Source organism: Falco rusticolus, chromosome 6 (assembly GCF_015220075.1).
Source record: "Falco rusticolus isolate bFalRus1 chromosome 6, bFalRus1.pri, whole genome shotgun sequence".
Taxonomy (NCBI): Eukaryota; Metazoa; Chordata; class Aves; order Falconiformes; family Falconidae; genus Falco; species Falco rusticolus.
The window spans coordinates 11,098,890-11,120,824 of NC_051192.1; the positions used below are offsets into that span (position 1 = coordinate 11,098,890).

The 21,935-nt window shown below is 43.8% G+C and overlaps 1 protein-coding gene across 1 annotated transcript; it reads right to left on the bottom strand.

The window, feature by feature from the left end:
- Nucleotides 1-185: 185 nt before the first annotated feature.
- Nucleotides 186-21,925, bottom strand: TAF5L (TATA-box binding protein associated factor 5 like). The gene is made up of 5 exons (XM_037392007.1): nucleotides 21,734-21,925; nucleotides 16,614-16,758; nucleotides 11,730-11,834; nucleotides 8,167-8,891; nucleotides 186-2,136 (listed from the first exon to the last, which is right to left on the bottom strand). The coding sequence occupies exons 2-5, from the start codon at nucleotides 16,753-16,755 to the stop codon at nucleotides 1,339-1,341; spliced, it is 1,770 nt and encodes a 589-aa protein (XP_037247904.1). The 5' UTR covers nucleotides 16,756-16,758; nucleotides 21,734-21,925; the 3' UTR covers nucleotides 186-1,338.
- Between the last annotated feature and the right edge of the window lie 10 nt (nucleotides 21,926-21,935).

The following is a 21,935-nucleotide window of genomic DNA, read 5'->3' on the forward strand; positions in this document are numbered from 1 at the left end:
ACCGAGTGAGCGAGAACCACCGACTCAGCCTCCAAGTGCCAAGTGGGCTCTGGCTCAAGCAGCACAGAGAAGCATGCTCCTGACCTCTCCTTCCCATGCAAGTCAGAGCCAATTTCCCAGAAAGGGACAAAACCATGTGTTTTTTTTAAACTAAATGCTTTTAATAGAAAACAAATACAAATAACTCTTTCCAGAAAGCAGAAAATATTTAATCTCTCCAAATGACAACTAGAACGTGCTTTTTTCTGCAGATCCTTGTTGTAAATGCTGATGACTTATCTCACAAAGTGTTCATGAAACTGATATTGCAACATGTTGAGAAAAATCCAACACTGGCAGAGCTGCCTCTGTTTATGCACAATAATTTAGTAATACTATTTTTTCCCATGTCATTTTGTATGTTGTCTCTCCCTGTCTCCCTCTCCCTAGACTGCCAATTTCCATTTACGGAAATATTTCTGTGAGGTGCAGTGGCGGATTGACATGCCTCATTTCCATTAGGAGTCCAAACTCAGCCGCTTCAGTTCTATTGTGTCCTCCCTCCAGACAAAGCAAGTTGTTTATTACCCTTAAAACCACTGCTCTACCCCCACTGTCTTCCCATCCTCAAAACACAGTGCAACCAGATTCAGAAAGATTCCTAATTAATGGAACATAAATACAAATATCACAGCTAGTACCAGGAACCAAACCCAAACGACAATGCAGAGATGGGCCCCAACTGAGGTCAGATTTCCATCCCCTCGCTAAAAAGAAAGATGGTATTTTCTACTTTAGCTAGTCCAAAATATTCCAGAAGTGCTCTAGGGAGCTGTAATATTTAGGACACTATCACTTAGAAAATAGATAATGTTCTTTTAATAGAGGGGTCTTAAGATGCTGGTCCTCTGCAATACCAGGAAAACAAAAGCAAAACAAACAAAACACACTGGGCCAGTAGTTCTCCACACACTCAAGCCTCAGTTAACAGTAGGTAACATGTGCCCATTAATCAATGCAGGATATTTAAGTGCAGGTCAGCAGCTTATCTGGTTGGCAGTTTCACTTGTCTGGACCAGGCTTTTGGTTTCCCCAAGCTACTGGCTTTACTCCCCTTGTCCCCATCCTTACAAGTTCAAGATTAGAATGCATACATATTTTTACCAGTTCTCCTTTTTTCCTTATTCCATTCAACAGCACAGGCCTTTTGTGGACAAGACATTTTAAAGCATTTGCATCACTCTGAACATGCCTTTCAAGGGGACAGAGGAAGAAAAGTGTTTCACAGTCAGTAATCTCAGCTTGCAATGGACTCTGGCATTCAATACACCCACCCACTTCCCTAAGAAAAAAAAATAATTAATGTTCCTGATTTTCTTGTGCAATTCCAGTCACTAGAAGAAGATTACAGGCCATAAACTGTACGCTCAGTACATTATTCATTTGTCCGGTATATACACCAACCAGTTCACTGGAAGACCCATCTGCAGGGGCATTGCAGTAAGTGTTCCGAATGTCCCAGACCCGGACTGAATTGTCCATCGACGCTGAAGCAATTAAACTACTATCGGGGCTAAAAGTAAGGCTGGTTATGTTGTCCGTGTGGCCCCTCAGTTCTTTGTAAAGAGTTCCTGATGCCAAGTCCCACAGCTTTAGCCGCTGGTCTTCACCCGCTGATGCCAGGTACTTACCGTTGGGAGAAAATGCAAGTGCTAGCACAGGGCCACGGTGGCCTGTGAAAAGACGCACTGAGTTGCCTTGCTGAGTGCTCCACAAGCGCACAGTTTTGTCCGTGGAGCCTGTTGCTAAGTAATTGGAATTGGGGTGGAACTTGACACAGTCTACATCCGCCAAATGGCCTGCGTATATTCGCAGCGGGTACGTCCGATCGAATGACCAGAGCCTCGCAGTGCGATCGTGGGAACCACTGGCAAAGTACAGGCTGCAGGGGCTAATATCCAAGTCCCAGACAGGATAGGCATGTCCTTGGTACAACACAGTGTTTGTAAAACTCCCAAGGTCCCAGTATCTGATGGACATGTCCTCAGAACAAGATAAGAGTCCTGAACTGTCTGAAAGGAACCTCGTGCTATACACAGGTCCACAGTGTCCTCTCAGGATCTTCATTTCTGTGCCTGCGCTGTCGTCCTCTTCCTCCTGGTTGGGGAGGAGAAAAAGAAACAAGAAAGGAAAGCATGTTTATTTGTTCAACAAATACAGGAACCACCATGAGGAAAACAGGCGGATGTTAATACAGAAGAAGTTATTTTAGACATGGCACGTTTTGTGCAACTCTTGAGGCACAAACATTGCTAGCGCACTTGCTACATCTAGGTCAATGCTGAAAGTGATGGCAAGATAAGACTTATATAAAGGTTTTATCTTCATTTTGGGTAGCCTCATGCTTACCCCAGAAGGCATCTTAACCTGGTACTATGTGCAAATAGGGGAAAAAAGGATATTTTATGATATTTATGATATTTTATGATATTAGGATATTTGCTAAAAACGTATGTTATTCCCTATCCACTCTCAACCAAACTTTTAGCTAAGATCTTGAAACAGATCTTTGTGTCTGTTCTTTGGTGTGGTCATTATTGGAAGTGAATCTCACAGAAGACAAAAAGAAACACAGATATCTTAAAAGGCAGGAGACTGAAAGACAAAGCATATTTGACAAGGTGTCTGCTGGACATTTTTAGTCCCACATGTGAACAGAAACCCAGTTAAGCTGTTATACCTATTTCTCCATGCAAGCTCCGTCAGGAGGCTTTCACATCCTCATCCTTCAAGAACAGCAAATGTATGCAGCTTATTTAGGTCAAAGGATCTGTTTTTGGGTAGAAGATGAATGAACACAAAAACGATGGCACTGGAAACCTTTTTATCCTGTAATTCTCCAATTCAAGTACCAGGGCAAATAGTCAAGTAAAGGCTTTCATGTTTAAAAACCGTTCAGTGAGCTGTGCTTACCAATGGAGGGTAAGAGCCTCTGAGTCTACTCAAGTAGCACCTCTCAACACTCAAAGGCTACAAGTTTCAACACATCTCAGCTCAAGAGAGTGTCCTTGCCTGACAAGCTGAGGTCTCACTGACAGAGTGCATGATAACCATGGCTTGGGGTGCACCTGTGTAAGCAGCCTGAGATCACCCTTCCTTGGGGCTATCAGGCAGACACTCTTCCTCAGTACTGAACCAGTAACACTCATCCACAGACAATCTGTGCACATCAAATATAACACAACGCCCTTTTGTTTGTGAGCAGCCCCTTTAACTTTTATCATCACCAACTGGCCCGTTTCCTGCAGAAGGAGCACTTCCTGCCCCGAGAGGAAACACAGTTCCCCAGGGCTGCTGGACTGCTGACGACCAGTACAAGCCAGTGTGTCATCAGCAGCTCTCTTGGCTGACATGACATCTCCTGTCCCTCTGACCTCAGGATCCACAGACAGTTTTGCTTCAGACTTAACAGTAGTCCTGAAAGCCCTTCTCCTCCAGTGGTTTCAAATCTCACATCAGAAGTGAGCAAAGTCTGAGCTAACTAGCTCGCTGTCTTTCTCCATCTCAGCTGTGTGTTGAGTAGTAAGCAGCAAGCTGTGTTTAGCAATGTTAATTCTCTTCAGAGTAGTCTGTGCCCATGCGAGTTTTATGATATGGCTGGGAGCCAACTTCATCTCTGCTATGGAGGGTAAGGCAGAGAGAAATTGCAGGCTCTAGCATGCAAAGCCCCATTCTTATTCAAATTGCTTTTTCTACCTCTGATAGACCTTTTCTTGCTGGAATCCACAGCATCTCTAGGCTGTTAACCACATTAAAGGAGAGAGGCTGACACCTGCAGCATTTTATACTATTTAATTATGACCATAAGATTCCTGACAAGTTACCAGTGGAAGCCCATTTAACTTACCTATATTGTATTATAGTTTCTGTAAATTCTGCAAGTCCAGGTACTTAATTTTGTGATTCCAAATTCATACAGGGCTGTTTGGGCTGCCTGCAAGCACATACTCTTTCTTACAAGCATGTACTCTTCTTCTTGTATTACAGTAGCAGCTTATTTGTCAATGCCTTCTGCAGCATTCAAAACCATGCTCCTACACAGTCACAGGTTGCAAGTCTTACTTCGACTTCTGTTTGAAACCCACTTAATATAACAACTGCACACTGTATTATAGCTCACCAAACCCAGTATGCCTATAACGCCTCCGCGTCGCTGAATTCTTCTGTTTCCTCCCTATCCAAGTCTGCTGACCGAATTAATAAAGCAGCTGAAATGCAGCCACTAAATTACTGCCTTGCAGAACCAAGCTTCATTACTTTGTCAGATCAAACACGGTGTTCCTTGCATCCCACAGCTACTACCATGTAGGTATGTATTTGCAGCAGCTATAGGAAGGTTGCAACCTGTGTTACAAATCAGCAGGGAGGCAGGAAATCCCTCTTCATAGTATTTTTTCAGGATTCCAATTCCACACACTGAATATATTTCCTGGATGTAACATACCACTGGAAACTACCCAGATATCAATTAGCTCCTTCTGAAACGGTTGCTGCTCGAGGTTAGCATGAACAATTTGTATTTCCTTGGAATGGACAAGAAATTAAGTTACATAAGCCTATTTTAATCAATAACCTAAATCCACACACACTAAAAGCTAACTTTTACTGTTTGAATTTTCCATTTTGAAAATAAGTACTATCAAAACAGATTTTAAGTAGTAGGATAGAACTAGAACACCTACTAATACTACTAAAACAACCTAAAAAACCAAATTTACCCTTCAACAGTGAACAGGAAAACTTCCTGAGCAAGTATAGGAATCCCCAAAATTATGTTATTAAGAAACTGGAAAGACCAAAAACGTTGGCATGTTTGGTTACACAGGACACTTTCCAAATGGTACACCTACGGACAGACTGCCCAACTCCTCAGCTATTACTTAAATCAGCAATGGATTTTGCATGACAGTCATTTGGACCCTTAAAAATGTACTGCTGATGCACTTAACCTTGTGAGCAGCAAACATTATCTAGCTGACAAAAATTATCTTGATCTTCCACCCAGCATAAGCCTCAAGGGAATGAGTAAGCCTGAAAAAGCAACAATGATAACCTCGAAAAAACAAAACAAAAGTTCACCCCACCCCTCCTTTTTTTTCTAACTAGTAACAGGTTTCCCTGGGTGTTGTGATCTCTCTCATCCTGCAAGTGTTCTTAAGATGTCAAAAGGGAAAGATCTCTTATCTGCCTATAGTAGGGAACTCCTAGCAGGGAAAGATGCAGAAGTAGATACCATGGGCTGTCTTTGCAGGACATTTCTTATCGCTCCTTCCAGAATTCCCTCCCACGTACCATCCACCAAAGTGTCAGCATCATCCCTGCTCATTACCACTTGAAGGACCACTGCCACTTAAAAAGCAGAATCCTAGAAGCAGAACTGAATATGGTCAAGTCTTAGTTTTCACAGAATTTAAAGGCTGCTACTCTTGTGGCTTGGAACAGAGATTATTATTTTCTGTTGTTGATTTACGTAGTACAGCCATGAGCATGGGAAAATTGCAAAGAGACAGACAATACGCCCATTTTCACAGCTGCAAAACTGCATTTTTGTACTGGACCTTAAGTAAAAGAGATTATGAAGTGACATTTGTGAGATGCTACTATAAAGAAAACAGAATTACTTTATCTCAAAATGGTAAGCTGCTTGTGTTTCCAAGAAGCAAGGCAACACTGGTGAAGTGCACGGGCACATCACACTGAGCAATATTCACTACACCGAGCAGACAACTTTGTCCTTAGTGACGCAAAGGCTTTACGTGGTCTAGGAAAAAATTACGTTCTCTTAACACTTTTGCCAAGTCTCAACCTCATTTATATATATATAACTATGTATATACACAAAAAGAGTTAATAAACCCAGTAGTGCAGTTTTAGTGCCACCCTGAACAAGATCCACTGAAACTAGCACAGTTTTAGACTTCTGTATCTTCATAAACAGAAAGACCTATTTGCTTGCAGCAAATCAGAAACCAAGCTGAAGAATAATTATTTCAGGCACTACTATTTAAATACAGTATCTAAAGCTAATTAAACTATACAGACATCAAGCGAAACAAGCAACATGTAGAAACCTTACAAAACCCAATCAAGTTTAACATCCTCACAAGTTACTCTACAGAACTCACTGAAGTAATGTGAAAGCACATTCAGAATTTTTGATCTTTGTCAAAGTTTTCATCAGATTTATCGCTGTGCATTGCTGTTGATCAGACTGCAGTGACAGTCTGAAAAACAGCCCCTGTTCACACTGAGCTGCATTACTATAGCTGCAGCGTGGTCAGGGTGGTCTTGTTTGAGCTGTCTTAGTATCTGTGGCTTCCACTCCCATGGCACCCAAGTGGATGCTGGTCTGTTCCCACCTGCGACCCTGTGGGTGCCTGTGTATTTTCACTTAGGGCTTGCAGACACTGGGATTTATTTCCTTTGTAGTCTAAAGGCTTTCGTTTGCATTTGGGACATGTAACCAGCAATGCATTCAGGCTGATGTCCTCCTTTAACTTTGAACTCCTGATCAGTTTGCTATTTGTTTTGTCAGTGCTGGAAGTCATTCAGGGCAATGATGAGTATGATCCGTGCTGGTCTTTGACCAGTTTCTGGTTTTAGACCTGTGCACAAATACTGCAGGACACAGAAAATATTAAACAGCCAACAAGAGCCATTTGTACTCAAGCTTCCACGGCTGTTTCATAACACACGTACAATATGCAAGTATGTGCCTACGTGCCAAAAAAAGCTAATACACACTCCTGATAACCTGCCAATATCTCACTTTTCTATAGTCTGGAGCCAAAGGAGGTGACCTGCTGATCTACCAGAGAAGTTCTCCTCTGTTGCAGGTTATTGACTTTTGGTTTCCATGACAGGCAATACACAGTCACATGTCCTACGAGCTGTTGCAGCTTATAATGAAAACAAGTCCCTAGCTCTATCCTGGGCTAGTCTGACCCACTTACCTGCTCACCCTGCAGAAAGGGTTAACCTGGGAAGCAGTGAGCATGCCACTGTGCTATCTCACCTGGATGCCTGCCTCTAGTTCTCAAGCTGACTAACAAAGCAATCCCTAACCATAGATCTTGGCATACAGAAAGCTCTCTGCAGTCTTCCAAAATAAACAGAACCCTGCCACTAGGTAATTTTTATGAGAAGAAAAAACAGTGGAAAAAAGGATGTTTCCCCTGCTAAACGGTCAACACGAGCAAATGAGGGGTTTTTTTGGGGGCTCCCGCTGCCCCCACCCGCAAAAGGGAAGCGATTAAACAAGAGAAGAGTCACAAATTCTAGTCTCTAACCAAATATAAGATGCTATGTGGGAAGCTCTGGCAAGAGTGGAGGAAGGGTGGGACTAGAAGGCAAAAAGCAAAATAGAAAAAAGGGGGAGGGGGGAAGAGTAAATGAGAAGATGCTATCTAGCCTGGCATGTGAAGGCACACACATCCCTGTCCTTGTCTCCAGCACTCCAGAGTGGGAAGCCTCTGAAGTTTCTACACTGCAGGTTCCTTAGCAGAGCCATTTTGCATAATTTTTCCATGCCAACGCTTCACCTCTGGTTAAAGTGATTCCTGAAATAGAATTTTGCACTTAGGCATCTCTCCTTCTTCCAGAGGCCTCAGACCAGTCTCCTTTAGCTCCTTCCTTACTTTGTCTTTATTTTCCTCTGTCTGCATCTCTCCCCTGCTCTCCACCCTTCTGATATGGTGTTCTGAGCCATTTTCCTTCTAGTCTTCATTCACCACAGTGTTTTTACTGCCTGCATCTCTGTGTTTCATCTTCCCATCCAGAAGAAGGCTGCGTGCTCCTCAGGAAAGGGTGCCTTCTCTAGTCATCTGCCCTTACTGGGCTATCTGTGTACTGTCGTCTGTTCAAGGACAGCTGGAAGATCAGCACCTAGGACTAACAAACTATGACCCCAGCACAAACTCACTGCACCTTGGTGCAGTATTTATTTACAACCACTGCAGGAAAGAACAAGGCCACAAGCAAGCTATAAAATTTGTGTGGCAAGGCAGGCAGGTTGAGGACAGCCTCACAGTCCCCTAAGACAGTATTAGATACTCGACAAAGCAATGCTCAAAACACCTCGACAGAAAGGGTTGGGGGAAGAGGGGGTGGGGGGAAGGTTATCCAGACCTCCTCATCCAGGATGTCACAAGCCAGGCGGATGCGGGACACATCAACGAGGTGGGGCTCAGATTTTAACTTCCTGGAACGCAGGCTCCACAGCTTCACACACGAATTATCAAAGCCAGCAGCCAGCAGCCTGCTGTTTGGTGAAATCTCTGCAGTGTTCAGCAACTGCTCCGTGTTATAGAAGGCATAGAAACAGATGGTCGTTAAGGAAGGGGGCCCATCCTTGACACGTTTAATGCTGTCCTGCAGTAAATCCAGCGCCGCCTCATTTTGCAGAATGGAAGCTGGCACATCACTGGGTTCTAGGCCGTTGCTCTCGTTGCGTGAGGAGCTCCCACCAGCATAGAGCTGGTAGTCAGTCCTCTTGGCGGGCTGCACATCCAGGTGAATGTGCAAGGTCAGGACTTTGCACAGGGCGTTGTTGTTATCACTTTGGAGGTAGCGAAGAAGGTAGTTGTAGCTGTCCTCTTGAAGGCGGATGACATACTTGTTGTCCAGAAAAGCCCGGAGCTTCAAGTTGGACAGGATATCTTGAATAGTCATGGTAGTCTGCAACTGTTCAATGATATCCTTCTGGCTGGCATTCTGCAGGAACATGCCATGGAAGCGGCTGTAAAAACTGTCCACTGTGCTTTTTAGGCCATTCTGGACCATGTTCAGATGGAGGTAGACGAAGAGGGGATACAGAAGAGGCATCACTTCATGGCTGTGCTGTGAATCTGAATCTATATAAAAAAAAGCAACAAACTTTGAATGATTTCTCAATCCACGTTCTACTGGGAATAAAACAGAACAAGGACAATTACTGCAAAAAGCCTGGACAGTAGCATCAGAGAGCAAGCAAAAGAACACTTTTGTTGGGGCATCTAAGTGAACCTCTTCTGTCACCTGTGTATGGGATACATGGTACCTATTACAGATCTGAATAGAGATTTTCAAGTCAGTGAGGCACCTTGTCAGAACAAAACGCAGATATTTCAAAACCCTTTTTAAGTGTGGGCCAGCTATTAAAATACTACCTCATAAAACACGACAGCTGAATTTTTCTCCTGTTTATTTAAGAAGAAAAACTATGCCCTCTGTTTATTGCAATAAATGGCCTTTAAAATTTACTCATTATACTTAAAATAGTATTTAACATGCTTCAGTCATCATTATATACCCAGCTTGTGTGGGCCTTAACTTTGGTGGCTTTTTTCCATCTCAGCTTCGATAAAACTTGCATGTGGTGCTTTGGATGGAACTGATTTGTCTCCAGGGAAAGGGAAGCTGGTTTCCAAAATGTACTGCAGTGTGCTGCGCTCTTGTTTTATTTCTGTGCCTGCTCATGTGCATGCTTTCTCTCTCTCTCTCCCCTCTCTCTGCCAAGGCAAATCCCAGCAGTAATTCCCAGTACACAGTGTAACAATCTCCCAATTAGGCTGTGCTGTACCTTGCAGAGGCTAATCGGTACAACAGCTCCACCCCACCTCCTTCTCCAGCTTCTTGGGGCTGTTTTCCTGCCATGTTCAGCTGGCTGCAGAGCTGTAAGGAGCCGAGCCCAGCTGCAGAACACCATGGCAACATACAGGGCCACAACAACGAGTTACCAGAGAACCAAATGGTCCACATTACTGGAACAAAATAGGCATTGCTGATTCTCAAACAGCATTGCTGGTGTTTAAACAGCATTGCTTCTTTTCAGTTTGTTCTTCCCTTCTGTCACTCATTAATGCATATTCCTTTCCCCCCCCTTTCCATCAGGTTATTTTTCCTCTCCTGTTGAGCACTCTTCCAGACTTTCTCTGGTCCATACTGTGCCTCTGTCCCATTTCTCTTTAAGTAACCACAAAGTCTGTGTGGTGTGCAGTGTACACACATGTATTTGCATACTTAGCCATCATTCTCCTTTCTGACCTACTGAAACTGAGCCAAAGCCAGTGAAACCAGTGGTCATATGTAGTAAAAGCTCTAAGCAGCTAAGCAGGTGCTCTTCTCTTTGAAGGTGCTCTGGTCCAGAAATGCAACAAGAGGAAGGACCTCACTCTGCAGTGGGGGGGAAAAGGGAAGAGATGGGAAGTTTGCAGAAACAGGAATGACGAAAATGTTCCCCAGGAACATATGAAGAGACGCTACAGGAGCTGGGTCTGTCTAGTGTGGAGAATAAGGGGTATTCAGCTGCTGCCCTCGGTACCTAGTGAGTCATTATGGAGAAAAAGGAGCCAGCCTCAGAGTAAAAGTGAAAGGCCAACAGGAAAGCTGCTGCAAGGAAAATTCTCATCCACCTGATCAGCCCTGCAGCTGGTGCCCCCAGGTACAGAACAATCTCCACATTTTTTGATTCTCAAAACCTCGCTGGACAATGCCCTGAGCAACCTGATCAAACTCTGATCCTGCCCTGCTTTGAGCAGCTGATTGAACTAGAGACCTCTAGAGTAAGTCCTAAACTACTCAGTGGTCTTAAGTCCCCTGCCCACTCCTCAGTGCCCCTGGGGACAGGCATCACAGAAATGGGAAGCGTCCTGGTGTGCCTTATGGCTGCCTGGCAAGTTACTCCCTTGCAAAAAAAGCAGCAGTTCATGCGTGCAAGAACCCAAAACTGAGCAAGAGGGATAAAAAAGATGAAAACAGTTCACCTGAACACCAAAACCATGCACAGCGCTTCCTCAAGTGACACTTAGATCACTCAACAGAGCAATCATACTTCTCAAAAATCCATTAAACCATAAAAATTTACTTCCAATACTGAAGGCCAATGGTGTTGAACTGCTCTAGGCAGCAAGGCTAAGACTTCACTATTTTCTGCCTCTGCCTTCCTGTCTGCCTCCTTCCCTTTCCCTTGAACAACTATCAGGAATATTAATCCTAGTGTTACACACACTAGGATCAAATCCTTACGCTGGACAAATGCAGACATGCCTGAAGGTGGGAGGAGTGGCAACCTCACTTCCCTTGGTACCATTCTCTAAAAATCCTATCTGCTCTCTTCTTCCCACATTTGAGGTATAGAAGAAATAAGGTCATTCCCAAGTGTAGCTTTTATTTTAATTATTAAAAAACTATAAAAAGAAAAATAATTATTGTCTTCTGCATTACACTACGGAACAAGAGTATTTTTTTACTTTCTGTCATACACCTCCAGTCTCAAAGCCAGTAATTTAAGGGAACAAATTCCCCCTTAAAACTCTAGACCACCATAAAAATAAGCCAATTATGAATAAAATTAAACCCCTAAACTAGGAGACAGCAGGGAACTACACTAATTTCTAAGTTATCTGCCTTTCACATAAACCACTCTAATCTTCCTGCTCGTCCTGTATATATATGCTGTTGTCTAAAAGATCCACAAATGTCAAATGCTTGAATAAGAACGGGCAGTCAGCGATCTACAAAACCCAAAGGTACTCAGCAGCAGTCAGACAACAAAACATCAAATATTTCTGATTGTAGTAACTGCAACCTCAAAACCAGAAATCTAAAGATTGTTAGGGACGTGATTATATAAATTTTATTATATTGTCCTTTACTCCTTGAAATGACAAAAAAGGCAGCTACTTTCCTCTTCCTTGCTTCCTGATATTTACCTGTGAGAAAATTGCGTAATCGTCCAAATTGTACTTCATATTGCTGTGGCTCTGCCAGGCAGGGAGCTGCAGACACAACGTTGGCACAACCAGATTCAGACTGGACTGTGAAATAAAGTAAGTAAAAATTAGATCAGGATTTAAGGAGTTTTACACGTGTGTCTGGAAACAAAGCTTCTCATAAAATCCAACGCAGCCACCAAGATGACATTCCTGGGATGACATAGTCCAAAGCATCTAAACATGGCATTAACAACCTAGACAGAACACGAATGAGAAAGTACACTGAAAGCTTCAAAAAAACCACCCTCTAAAAACCTCAGCAACTCACCTGCTCCCCCCAGAATACATTTTTATGATTTCAAACATAACCTTCAGTTCCCAAGAAATTCAGAATCACACCATCATAGATCTCTTAACAGTTTTACAAGATACTCAGCAGTTTTACTACTTCGCACTCAGAAAAGATGAGGAAAGCAATCTACAACTTTCTCCAAGACAAAGTTTCTTTTTAGTGAGACCCACCAACCATCATGGACAGAAGGTCTGCCACTACCCAAGTCTCAAATTCCTCATCGCAGTCATCATCATTTATCAGTCTCCCAGAAGTGGTGGTGGAAACACACTGACTCTCTAAGCAAACACTTACAAGTTTTTAATCAAAATGTGTCTTCTTCCCTGAGGATTCTGCAATAAAGAACAGTTGGCATCTGACAAACCCAGTTGTTACGGTCTCCTAAGATGGTGTTAAACTGATTTTCAGAACCAGTATCAACTCTGATAAAAGTGGTTCTGAACTATTTAGAGAGAGAATCGGCTTCTCCTTCTTTGGCACCAGACACCTTTGCTCTACTGCTCATCTCTCTGAATCCGACAGGGATCTTTGTGCAAGTTTATGTACACCCACCAACATACCCTAAGCATATACAAATACCACTGATTAGAAACTTCAAAGATCTTCTAAGAAGAACACAGAAGGGCAAGGAGTTTCACTGTTCTCCTTTCCAACTTTTTTTCCCAATGCATAACTTCCCCTCCACAAAACCCATTTTCATCACTCTTAATGCCTTCAACTTTTTCCAGTCTCCCCTGCCCCTTTCCCGCTCCGCTCCCCCCCCCCTTGCCTCCCTACTCCTGATTGATCATTTTCTGTTCCAACATTTGACTCATGCACAGTCTGACAGCCCTGGGAGTCTATAAACAACATCATAAAATGTTCACATGCTAAAGAGAGATAGGCCAGCCTCCAGCTCATCTCAGTGCTTCTAATTTAAAAGAGATCAGCACATGGCATTCAGGCAGCCTGTTGCTATTCTCCCCTCACTCTCTCCCTGGTAATACACAGGTCTATCTTCCTGGAGCTTAGGGAAATACATGAGCTATGTTTTACTAATTCTCCAGGGCAAGCTCAATTCGGCTTTGGAAACAGAGAGCTGGGCTGTACTCATCATCCCCTCATGGGAAAAAACAAATACAGATTCCAGCACCAATACCCTATCTTCTCTCCCATCAGTTTAGAAATAAACAAATATAATCTGCCAAAAGTCACAGATAACACTGCACTTTCTACAGCCTGGCTGCTTCAGAAACTCAAAACTGGTAAGAACACCAGGCTCACATACCAGTATTACTCAACAGCTGGAGTAAAAAATTCTGCTATTCTGACTTAAAAATGAATATAATCACCATTTAGCATGAGAAAGTAAACTGCATGGGTGCACACATAGCAACTAAAAAATGCTTAGTGAGTTTTCAGTGTCACTCATACTACTCACTGTAAGAGCAAAGAAAACCAGAAATGTGAGGGCTGCCTTTTACATTGTGTCACAGGGTTATATACAAGTGTCAACTCCCCAGAGTTCTGGTGGCCTCATGTCAGCAAGAATGACAATGACTTGCCACCTAGCTCGTGCCATGCAAGCCCAACTTACTGTCCTTGGCTTTATGACGTGCTCCTTCCGTGCCACTTATTCAACTTTCTCTGCATAAACAACTTAATTCCAAAATGAAGATACACTTCATGGTTCCGAAAGAGGAACATCAACTTTGGCTACCTATGCTGGAACAGTCTGATGAGGTAATCATCAGGCAAGTATGCCCTGCTCTTTCAGTAATGATGCTAGAGCTCATTCCCATCCCAACAAACCCTACACACCAGTTACAAGTTCAAATTCTAATTCTTTTCCTTCCCAAAACTTTACACCAACCAGAACTGCAAAAAAGATCAAGAGCTCAACTGATTCCAAAACAAGAGTAAATTTTCAAGCGCATTTTTCTCCTTGTAGAAATAAAACACTGACCATAGCCTTCCCACACATTAATAAATTCACCACAGTTTATTTTCCACCTTCCCCAGAGGTCACAAGAACATCTATTGGAAACTTCTGCTCCTTGACTTCACTTCCAGTACTCGCAGCCAGCTATGCAACCTGATAGCAAATTCAAAGGAACTCACTCCTAACTCAGGCAGTACCCTCCTGGTCTTGTGTGTTGGCTACAAGCAGCATTGCTTTCAGCTAACAAATGCAGGACTACTGTAAACACTGTTTAACAGCAACTGATTCCTCTTTTACATGAGTGTGATGACATATAATTTTACATTATTTCAGATAGTCCTATATGTTGATAGTATACTACGGGCATTATTGGAGGAACCTGTTCCTTAGTCACACATTCTTTCCTCAAATATTCTTCTAGTTTTCTACAGAAATATGGGATAGTCACGAGGAAGCTCTGTGCTGTATTTTACTGCAGATGTGATTGGACAGGGTGCTAGATAATGTCATCTGGGCTTCCTTTCCCACAAAAGGTTGGACCAGATCATCTTTGAGGTCCCTTCCAACTTGGGCTGCTCTATGATTCTGTGAAAACAGAGCTGTACAGATACAGCATGTGTATGAAGCAATGGAGGAGGGCTGAACTGATGAGACTCTGGAAGAAGACAAAAAAAAATGCTGAGGTAAAACTGAAAACCAAAACTATTTAAAACCACAATCAGAGGACAGTTTTCACTATGAAGGAAGAAATCACACAATTGAAGACAGAAGTAAGCAACTCCATTAATTTAAAGCCAAACAAAAGAAAAGAGCTGAACAGAAAAAGCAAGGTTAAGGAACAAGCACAAACAACTTCAGAAAAAAATGTTTGATTGCTTTCCCCAAAATAAAGCACCGCAGGCTTTAGAATCCGGCCAGTTTTTACTCAGTTTGCAAAACTAAGGTGACTGCAGCAGAAAGTATTTTCAGCCTCTGTTGTCAGAATAACAAGAAGCTGGGTTGTTCTTTTTCAACAGTCATTCATGGAACTGTAGCATACTGACAGCTTACTACAAGCATGTTTGACAAGGAGGAGTTAGTAGCTGAATACATGAGAGCAGACCATTTTCAGTTCTAATGAAAACTGATGACTAAGTTCTGAATCACCCGCCACAAAACCCTTGTACTGGCAAGAAGATACAGACTAATAAGAAGAAATTTAGTAATAACATTTGGTGGAAGATTAGTAAAAAGACAAAATCCAATCAAACACTCATTCACACTCTTTACCAAGGTAAAAAGATTTTTTTTCTCCATGATGCCATATGCAAATGCAAGGGCTTATAATCCAATTCATGTCTCCTACTTCAGATACTCTTGTGTCCTCCTAGTATAGTTGGTCCCAAGTTTTACATTTCATCGCTGACTTTCTACTCACCTCTCCCATAAAACTGCCCATCAAAAACAATTCAGCATTTTACTTCGGTTTCATTCCTTCCCTATCTCCCCTAGTATTATTTCAGGGAGTCACAACAAACTTCTGATAATTACTTTGAAAAGAGCAAGGAAATTAAAAACACTAAGAAGATGTAAGTCACTTCTCATAACAAAACATTACACAACTGCTTTCAGGCCCCTGAGAGATCAGCTTGGACATTTACCCACAAGTCACTCGTATTTGGATTATAACAATGGCAGTATACTCTGGAGGTGGGAAGACCTATTTTGACATCCAATCTTATCTAGCTACAAGCACAGAGCTATACTGCAACAAATGTTTTGTCAAATCAAGTTGTACCGCAAGTAACTAAGGTATCCACCACTCTTTGCCTGAGATGCTGTCATGATCTAAACAGTTTCATTAACAGAAAGTATTTCCTTCTTGCACTTCCACCGAAAGGTTGGCCCAGTATTTATTTTCTATTACTTTCACAAGTAAATTTAATTTTTATAACCTCCACATTGCTTACGTCCATTCAAAATCTGTATGCACTCAAGCAGCAGCGTAGTTTGTTGTAAGAAAAATAATTACAATGAAGACTATCACAGACATGATTTAAAAAGAAAATAGCTTAACAGGATTCAGAAGACTTTAAGAAAGAGGAGAAAGAGCATGCAGGAGAATCAACTGTCTCATCCATTGAATGTGGTAGTCCCCCCCTGTTCCCCCCAAAAGTGACAGAGCAGAGCTTTCACAACTAGAAAGCTGACTGGGCCAGAAAAAGAAACAGCCTGTACCACCTCCATTTCACATGATACAGCTCTCCTGGAATACAAAGGTACAACTGATTTTTCCTGCTTCTACTTAATTCCTTATGTAGGTTCTTCTCACCTCTGACCCAAAGAACCAATGCTCACCAGGCTTCATGTTCTTTGGGATACAACAGACACATTTTCTCTACCCTGACCTGGTATTTCAGCCTGCTGTTTCACTGACCACAAATCTCACCTTGTTACACTTTCACCCACATTTCCATTCTTCAAACGTTTGTAACATACCAACTTCACACTGGCAAGTGTCTTTATTTCAGAAGGAGAGCTGTCCATAGGTGCAGACAAATTCACGTATACACACTCAACTTGTCACAACTCTGCCAAGAAGCACACAAGGGAAATACGATAGGATTACCTGTGAGATTAGCTGCCATCTCTTCAGCAGTCTGACACAGCCTCAGCCCTTGTTTTAGGGGACCTTCTGAGTCCACATACTGACGGCGCTTGAGGTAGCAGGACACTGCCATCTGAATCTGTTCTGTGCGTACGCGTTTCATGACCTCAAAAGAAAAGAAAGAGATGATGAGGCTCTGTGTAGTTAACTGAGATCAACATACACCGCAGCTGTATTAAAACTGATAGAAAACAAACGGCTCAGTATTTTCATTGCTGAAGTCAAACAACTTCATTACTCAAGTATGAAACAAAACCTTGAGGCGATTGCCTCTCAGTACTAAGGCGTAACTAGACACTTCGAATCAGATCCCTGAAGGTATTTTGCTGCCTAATTCTACTAATTTCACTGAGGAATCAAAAATACTTTTGAGGATTCTGGACTAAAACCACAGTGGTGAGCTGAAGCATTTGGTTTTTTTAAAAATAACTCGTTAAAAAGGGAATGTTTCTCCTCCTTGATTTTTGATAGTAGCAGTTTGGGTATTTTCCAGTTGTTTTCTGATTCCTATGTTTGATCAACCAACAAAACAATTCCAGAAGAGTCAAGGGAATGAGGAATTAATATACAAAGAAGGAAACTTGAGAATCATAATGCTTTATATAGCATACCTGCTTGGGGAGCCTAGAAAGCAACAGCTTATCACCTGAACGTAAAGGTTAGAGCCAGACTTCTGGCACTTCAGTCAGGTAAGCCCCCAGAAAAATACCCAGGTCAATCAAAACAAAAGCAGAGTTTCCTGCCTTTTTCACCTGCCCCCATCTATCCAGATTTCCCTCCTACAAAAGTTAGGGAAATAATAATTCAAAATAATCCTTTGATGTTTCCTTTATACAAATTTTGAAAGCCATCCTCACAAACACCACTTGGTAGTATCTCGATACTGAAAGGAGCCCGATGCTAGCTTTTGGCCTCTGGCTTGTAATAAAAGAGCCTCAGTAAGATGAATGCAATAGCTCTCTTGCTATTTCAGTCGTCCCTGACTGCCACCAACCTTTCGCAATAGCCATCTATTTTACACCAAAGTTTAGATAACCTGAAGAGCTTTAAAAAAAGCAGAACTAAGCAACAGTTTCATTCTACCAGAATAATAGGTAAAGCTTGCCTTAAGATAGTTCTACACCTTACAGCCCCACTATCAATGACCTGCACACGTTTTACAAGCACACAGGTTTTCTGGTTTGAGTAGCTAAACCTGATTAAACACAACTTCTCAGAGAGACAGACAAGGATGCCCTTCCCCCCCTTATAAGAACCGCATTTCTAACAAAATGACAGCTTTAAAAATATGACCATAAATGAGCCTTTTCTAATACCCATGCACACACACTTAGTGCTTATCTCAGCTGCTAGAACAATAAGCCCTCTGTGAAGTTCCAAGCAGATGGGGATGCAAGGTTTCAGCAAAAGTTACTTTAAACAGACATGCGGAATTGCAAACCCATATATGCTTTGGCAAAAACCTTAAAAATTTGATTTCCGTTTGTTCTCACAAGTGAAGCAATGGTTGAGAGTGGGGAAGGGGCATCAACAGGTGTGGAGTTTTCAAAGCATTTCCAGATAGCACCATTAAAATCTTGCGTTTCAACCACAACTTTTTCCACTCCAAAAGCAAACTTCCTTTTCACCTTCCTTGCAACTGAAGAAATTATATCTGAGACTTTGTCTCAAACATAATGCTTTTTCTGCTGCACAGAACTGTAAGACAGACAGAATTCTAATGAAGACCACAAAGAAGGGAGGACACAGGGCTGGACCGGCATCTTAGCACCCCTCCTAAAAAAAACCCTTAACTGAACTTCACGATGTATTATGTTACCATTCTGCATTTCAGACAGCAGCATGGACTCACGCACAAGTGACCTGCCCAGGACCACATTAACGCCTCTGCACGCGGTCTGCCACACAGCGTAAGTTTAGGTAGCAACTTAATTGTATTTGAGATGCTCTCATAGATGCTTAATTCAGGTCTAAAAACTGTTTGCATCTAGACGGTTGTATTTGGCTTCTATTCCAAGAGAAACTCACTCCCAAAATGGCATGGAACAGATTCAACTAGATGTTTCTGAAGTGGTTTAGCCAGTCAGAACTGTGCGAATCAGCCTCAGGTCTGTGGTTCAATTGCAAAGAGAGAGCACCTAGAAATATCCTTGCCCATACTTTTTTGCTTCAGTTACACGATCAGTCTGCACTAGGTTAGATTTGGTGGGAAAACCCTTATTCGTTGTGGCACAGCATACATTTACAGATAATTCCCCTCATAAACTCATAATGGATCAGAGAAACTAAGAATTGGTGTGTGGAAGATGCAGGATTCAGAGGACCCTTTGAAATGACAGTGACAAACACGAGAAGCACCGAGATCAGCCTTTTCAAGCTGCTGAGTGAGCACATGACCAACAGAGAAAACAGTAAATTTTAAATGATAGGCAAAAAAAGCAGTAGATTATCCAGTAGTCTCAAATTCTAACACAAGGAACAGACATTTCAACAGCAAGAGAGAAGGGCCTGGGAAAGGAGCAGTCACTGACAGCTGATTCAAATCTGACCTTTTTCAGAGCTTTGGGGATAACAGGGAAGCCCCACTTCTTCAGCCAAGGCTAGTAAGGCAGTGTTCGCAGCTGCTTTATGCAATCTGTACAGCTTCCTGCTCCCTTCCCATACCTTCTATACTTCTCTGGGCAGTCACAGTAGTGGGTGTTAAGTACCTCAAGATATCTTTCCCTACTCCCAGGTGACAGACCAGGAACTACCTTACAGGAAATGCATCTTCACCGAGAAACACCCGTTGGCAGCCACACTATCACCTCTACTTTCATTTCAGGTCTTTGTTTCTTCATTCACCTTGCCTTTATACTTCACCCTCAGCACTACAAAGAGTGATGTCACAAGGAGCAGGGAAAGCAGTCATGAAAAGTGCAAGAAAAGCAAAACCAACATTCCTACAAATATTCTTTATCAAGCCCTCAAAATCAAAGTACATCATAAAATAAACATAAGGACAGGCTGCAAAAATGCCTTTAGCTGGGTTCAAGCTGAGCCAGCTCACAACAGGTCAGGGATGCAGAATTTAAAGGCAAAAAAGGACAATCCTGCCATTTTAACCTCCAAACAATTTTAAGACATGGCAGGAGGCTTGGAACTAGATGATACTTTAAGATCCCTTTCAACTCAACCCATTCTATAATTAATGAAAATAATTTCATTGAAATATGAAACAAACTGAAAAGCATATAGCGTTCCCTGTCCATGCCTGCAGAAAGCTTGAACAGTTGCTCAAAAGTCCCAGCTGCTTCATTCTTCTCAAACAGCCAGAGAACAATAAATACTAATGCCATTAACCATTTTTACTGATAAGCAAAATACATAAGGGAAAAGAGAAGAACACATTGGGAGTCTGCACAGCTACAATGCAGCACCTTCTGCAGTGTCACAAATCGGAGCACCAAAGAAAAAAAAGAAGGGATATTAGGTTAATTTTTTTTGAGGAACCAAAACCACTGAAGAAACCCAGAGGAGCGGCTGATGATACAAAACGCATCACAAGTTCCTCTTTCCTAGAAAAGCTGGAAATTAGCTGGGTACTAAGCACTGGGCCAAGGAAATTAATTTCCTGCCCATGCTACATCTCAGGTACAGGTTTAGGCAGATTCCACGGCCCTGAAACATTACCAGTATAGACACAGGAAAAAGAGCCTGGAAACTAGTATTGGAAATGCTGCTTTTAAAGATTCTGCGTTCCTGTCTTGACACTGGGACAGCAGCCTCTTCCTTCCAACAGACTGAGGAAAGACTAGTGAGCTTCACAGCAGAACCAAGGACAAGCAATCTTATAAAACATAAAAAACCAATAAAACAATCATCAGAAGCATATTTTGAATACCATCTACTGAGAACAGTGTTTCAGGCTTCAGTTGTAGGCAGAGAAGTACCACCCACTACAGGTGAAATTTAGGACCTACCAACAATTCTAGATTACCTAATTTTTAATTTTGTGACGTTAAATTCATCTAAGAGTTACAAAATTTCAGAATAAACAAGAGAAGGCTAAACTAATATGAAGACAACCGTGGACCTAGAGATGAGGGACTTCACGCATGCAGCAGCTGCAATTCAGAAAAAGAGCCAAGTAACCATGACGGGTCAACATGGAGACGCAGCGTGGTGGTGGTGGTGCAAAATAGGAAAAGTGCTGCAGGTATCAGGAACTAGAGGTGGCTTTGGCCTGAGCAGTGGCGATTGAGCAAAGAGGCTGAGAAGAAACCGCTGCGATTTTAGAAAACCCTGCATCCATCCGCATTGGCCCTAGATTCGGCTCACGAATTAAGCACTGCCAATTCCTCAGTGTTGCTGCTTTTTTTTTTTTCCTCATCTTAACGTGCGAAGGCAGAGCCAAGCAGCGCGCTGCTTCACCCCTTTGCTGCTTCATGCCTTTGAAGTCCTCTGCGCTACCTGGGCAGGACACGGCTTCGCTCCTGCCCCCTACACACCGCCCCCCGCCCTCCGCCGGCTCCGGGCGCGGAGCCGCCGCCAGGCCCTGCGCGCAGAACCGGGCCGGGCCGGGGTCCCGCCGAGCTCCAGCCCGGCCCGGGGCGCCGCGGGCTGAGTTGCCTGCCGGGCGGCGGGGGGCTGCGGAGCGCTGGCCGAGGGGAGGCGAAAGCGAAAGTCTTCCCTTGTCAGGTTGAAAAAAAAAAATTAACAAAAAGGAGATGGGAAGGGAAGCGGTGCGGCAAGGAGCTCGCTGAGCCCACCCTGGGCAAAAAACCAAACCCGCCCCTGACGAGCGCAGCCCCCCCGCCCCCCAGCCGCAGGGCAGGCCCCCGCCCCCGACCCCCCGCGGCTGCCCCCGAGGGCCGCACCCGAGCCCGCGCCCCCGCCCGCGGCCGCCGGCCTCCCGGGAGCCGCCTGCCGGGCCGGGCCAGGCCGGGCCTGCGGGCCTCCGCCACGAGGCGCCCGGCGGGGCGCCCGGGGCCCGCTCCCGCCGCCGGCCGGCACCGCCCCCCCCCGCCCCGCGCTGCCCCCCCGTCCCCTGCGGGCCTCGGGCCACAGCCCCGCGCCGGTCCCCGCTCCCCGCCACTCACTGAGCATCGCAGGCGGCGGCGGCGGGAGGCGGGGGCCGGCGGTGCCGAGGGGGCGCTGTCACTGCGCCCAGCGGCGCCAGGCGCTGCGGGCGGGCGCGCCGCCGCTGCCGCCTCCCCTGGGTGCCGGTGGTGGTGGCGCTGGTGCGGCCGGTGCTGCCCGGGGGCCGGCGGCGGCTGGCGGCGGCCGCTCCATGGCTGGCTG

What these genes read in the sequence shown, in the direction of transcription:
- TAF5L (XM_037392007.1), bottom strand. Translation starts at nt 16,755, where the DNA reads ATGAAACGCGTACGCACAGAACAGATTCAGATGGCAGTGTCCTGCTAC. An exon ending in GATGGCAGCTAATCTCACAG is followed by an intron (nt 11,835 to 16,613) that starts GTAATCCTATCG and finishes TTTATTTCACAG; the next exon opens with TCCAGTCTGAATCTGGTTGT. An exon ending in GTGACATCCTGGATGAGGAG is followed by an intron (nt 2,137 to 8,166) that starts GTCTGGATAACC and finishes CTCCCCAACCAG; the next exon opens with GAGGAAGAGGACGACAGCGC.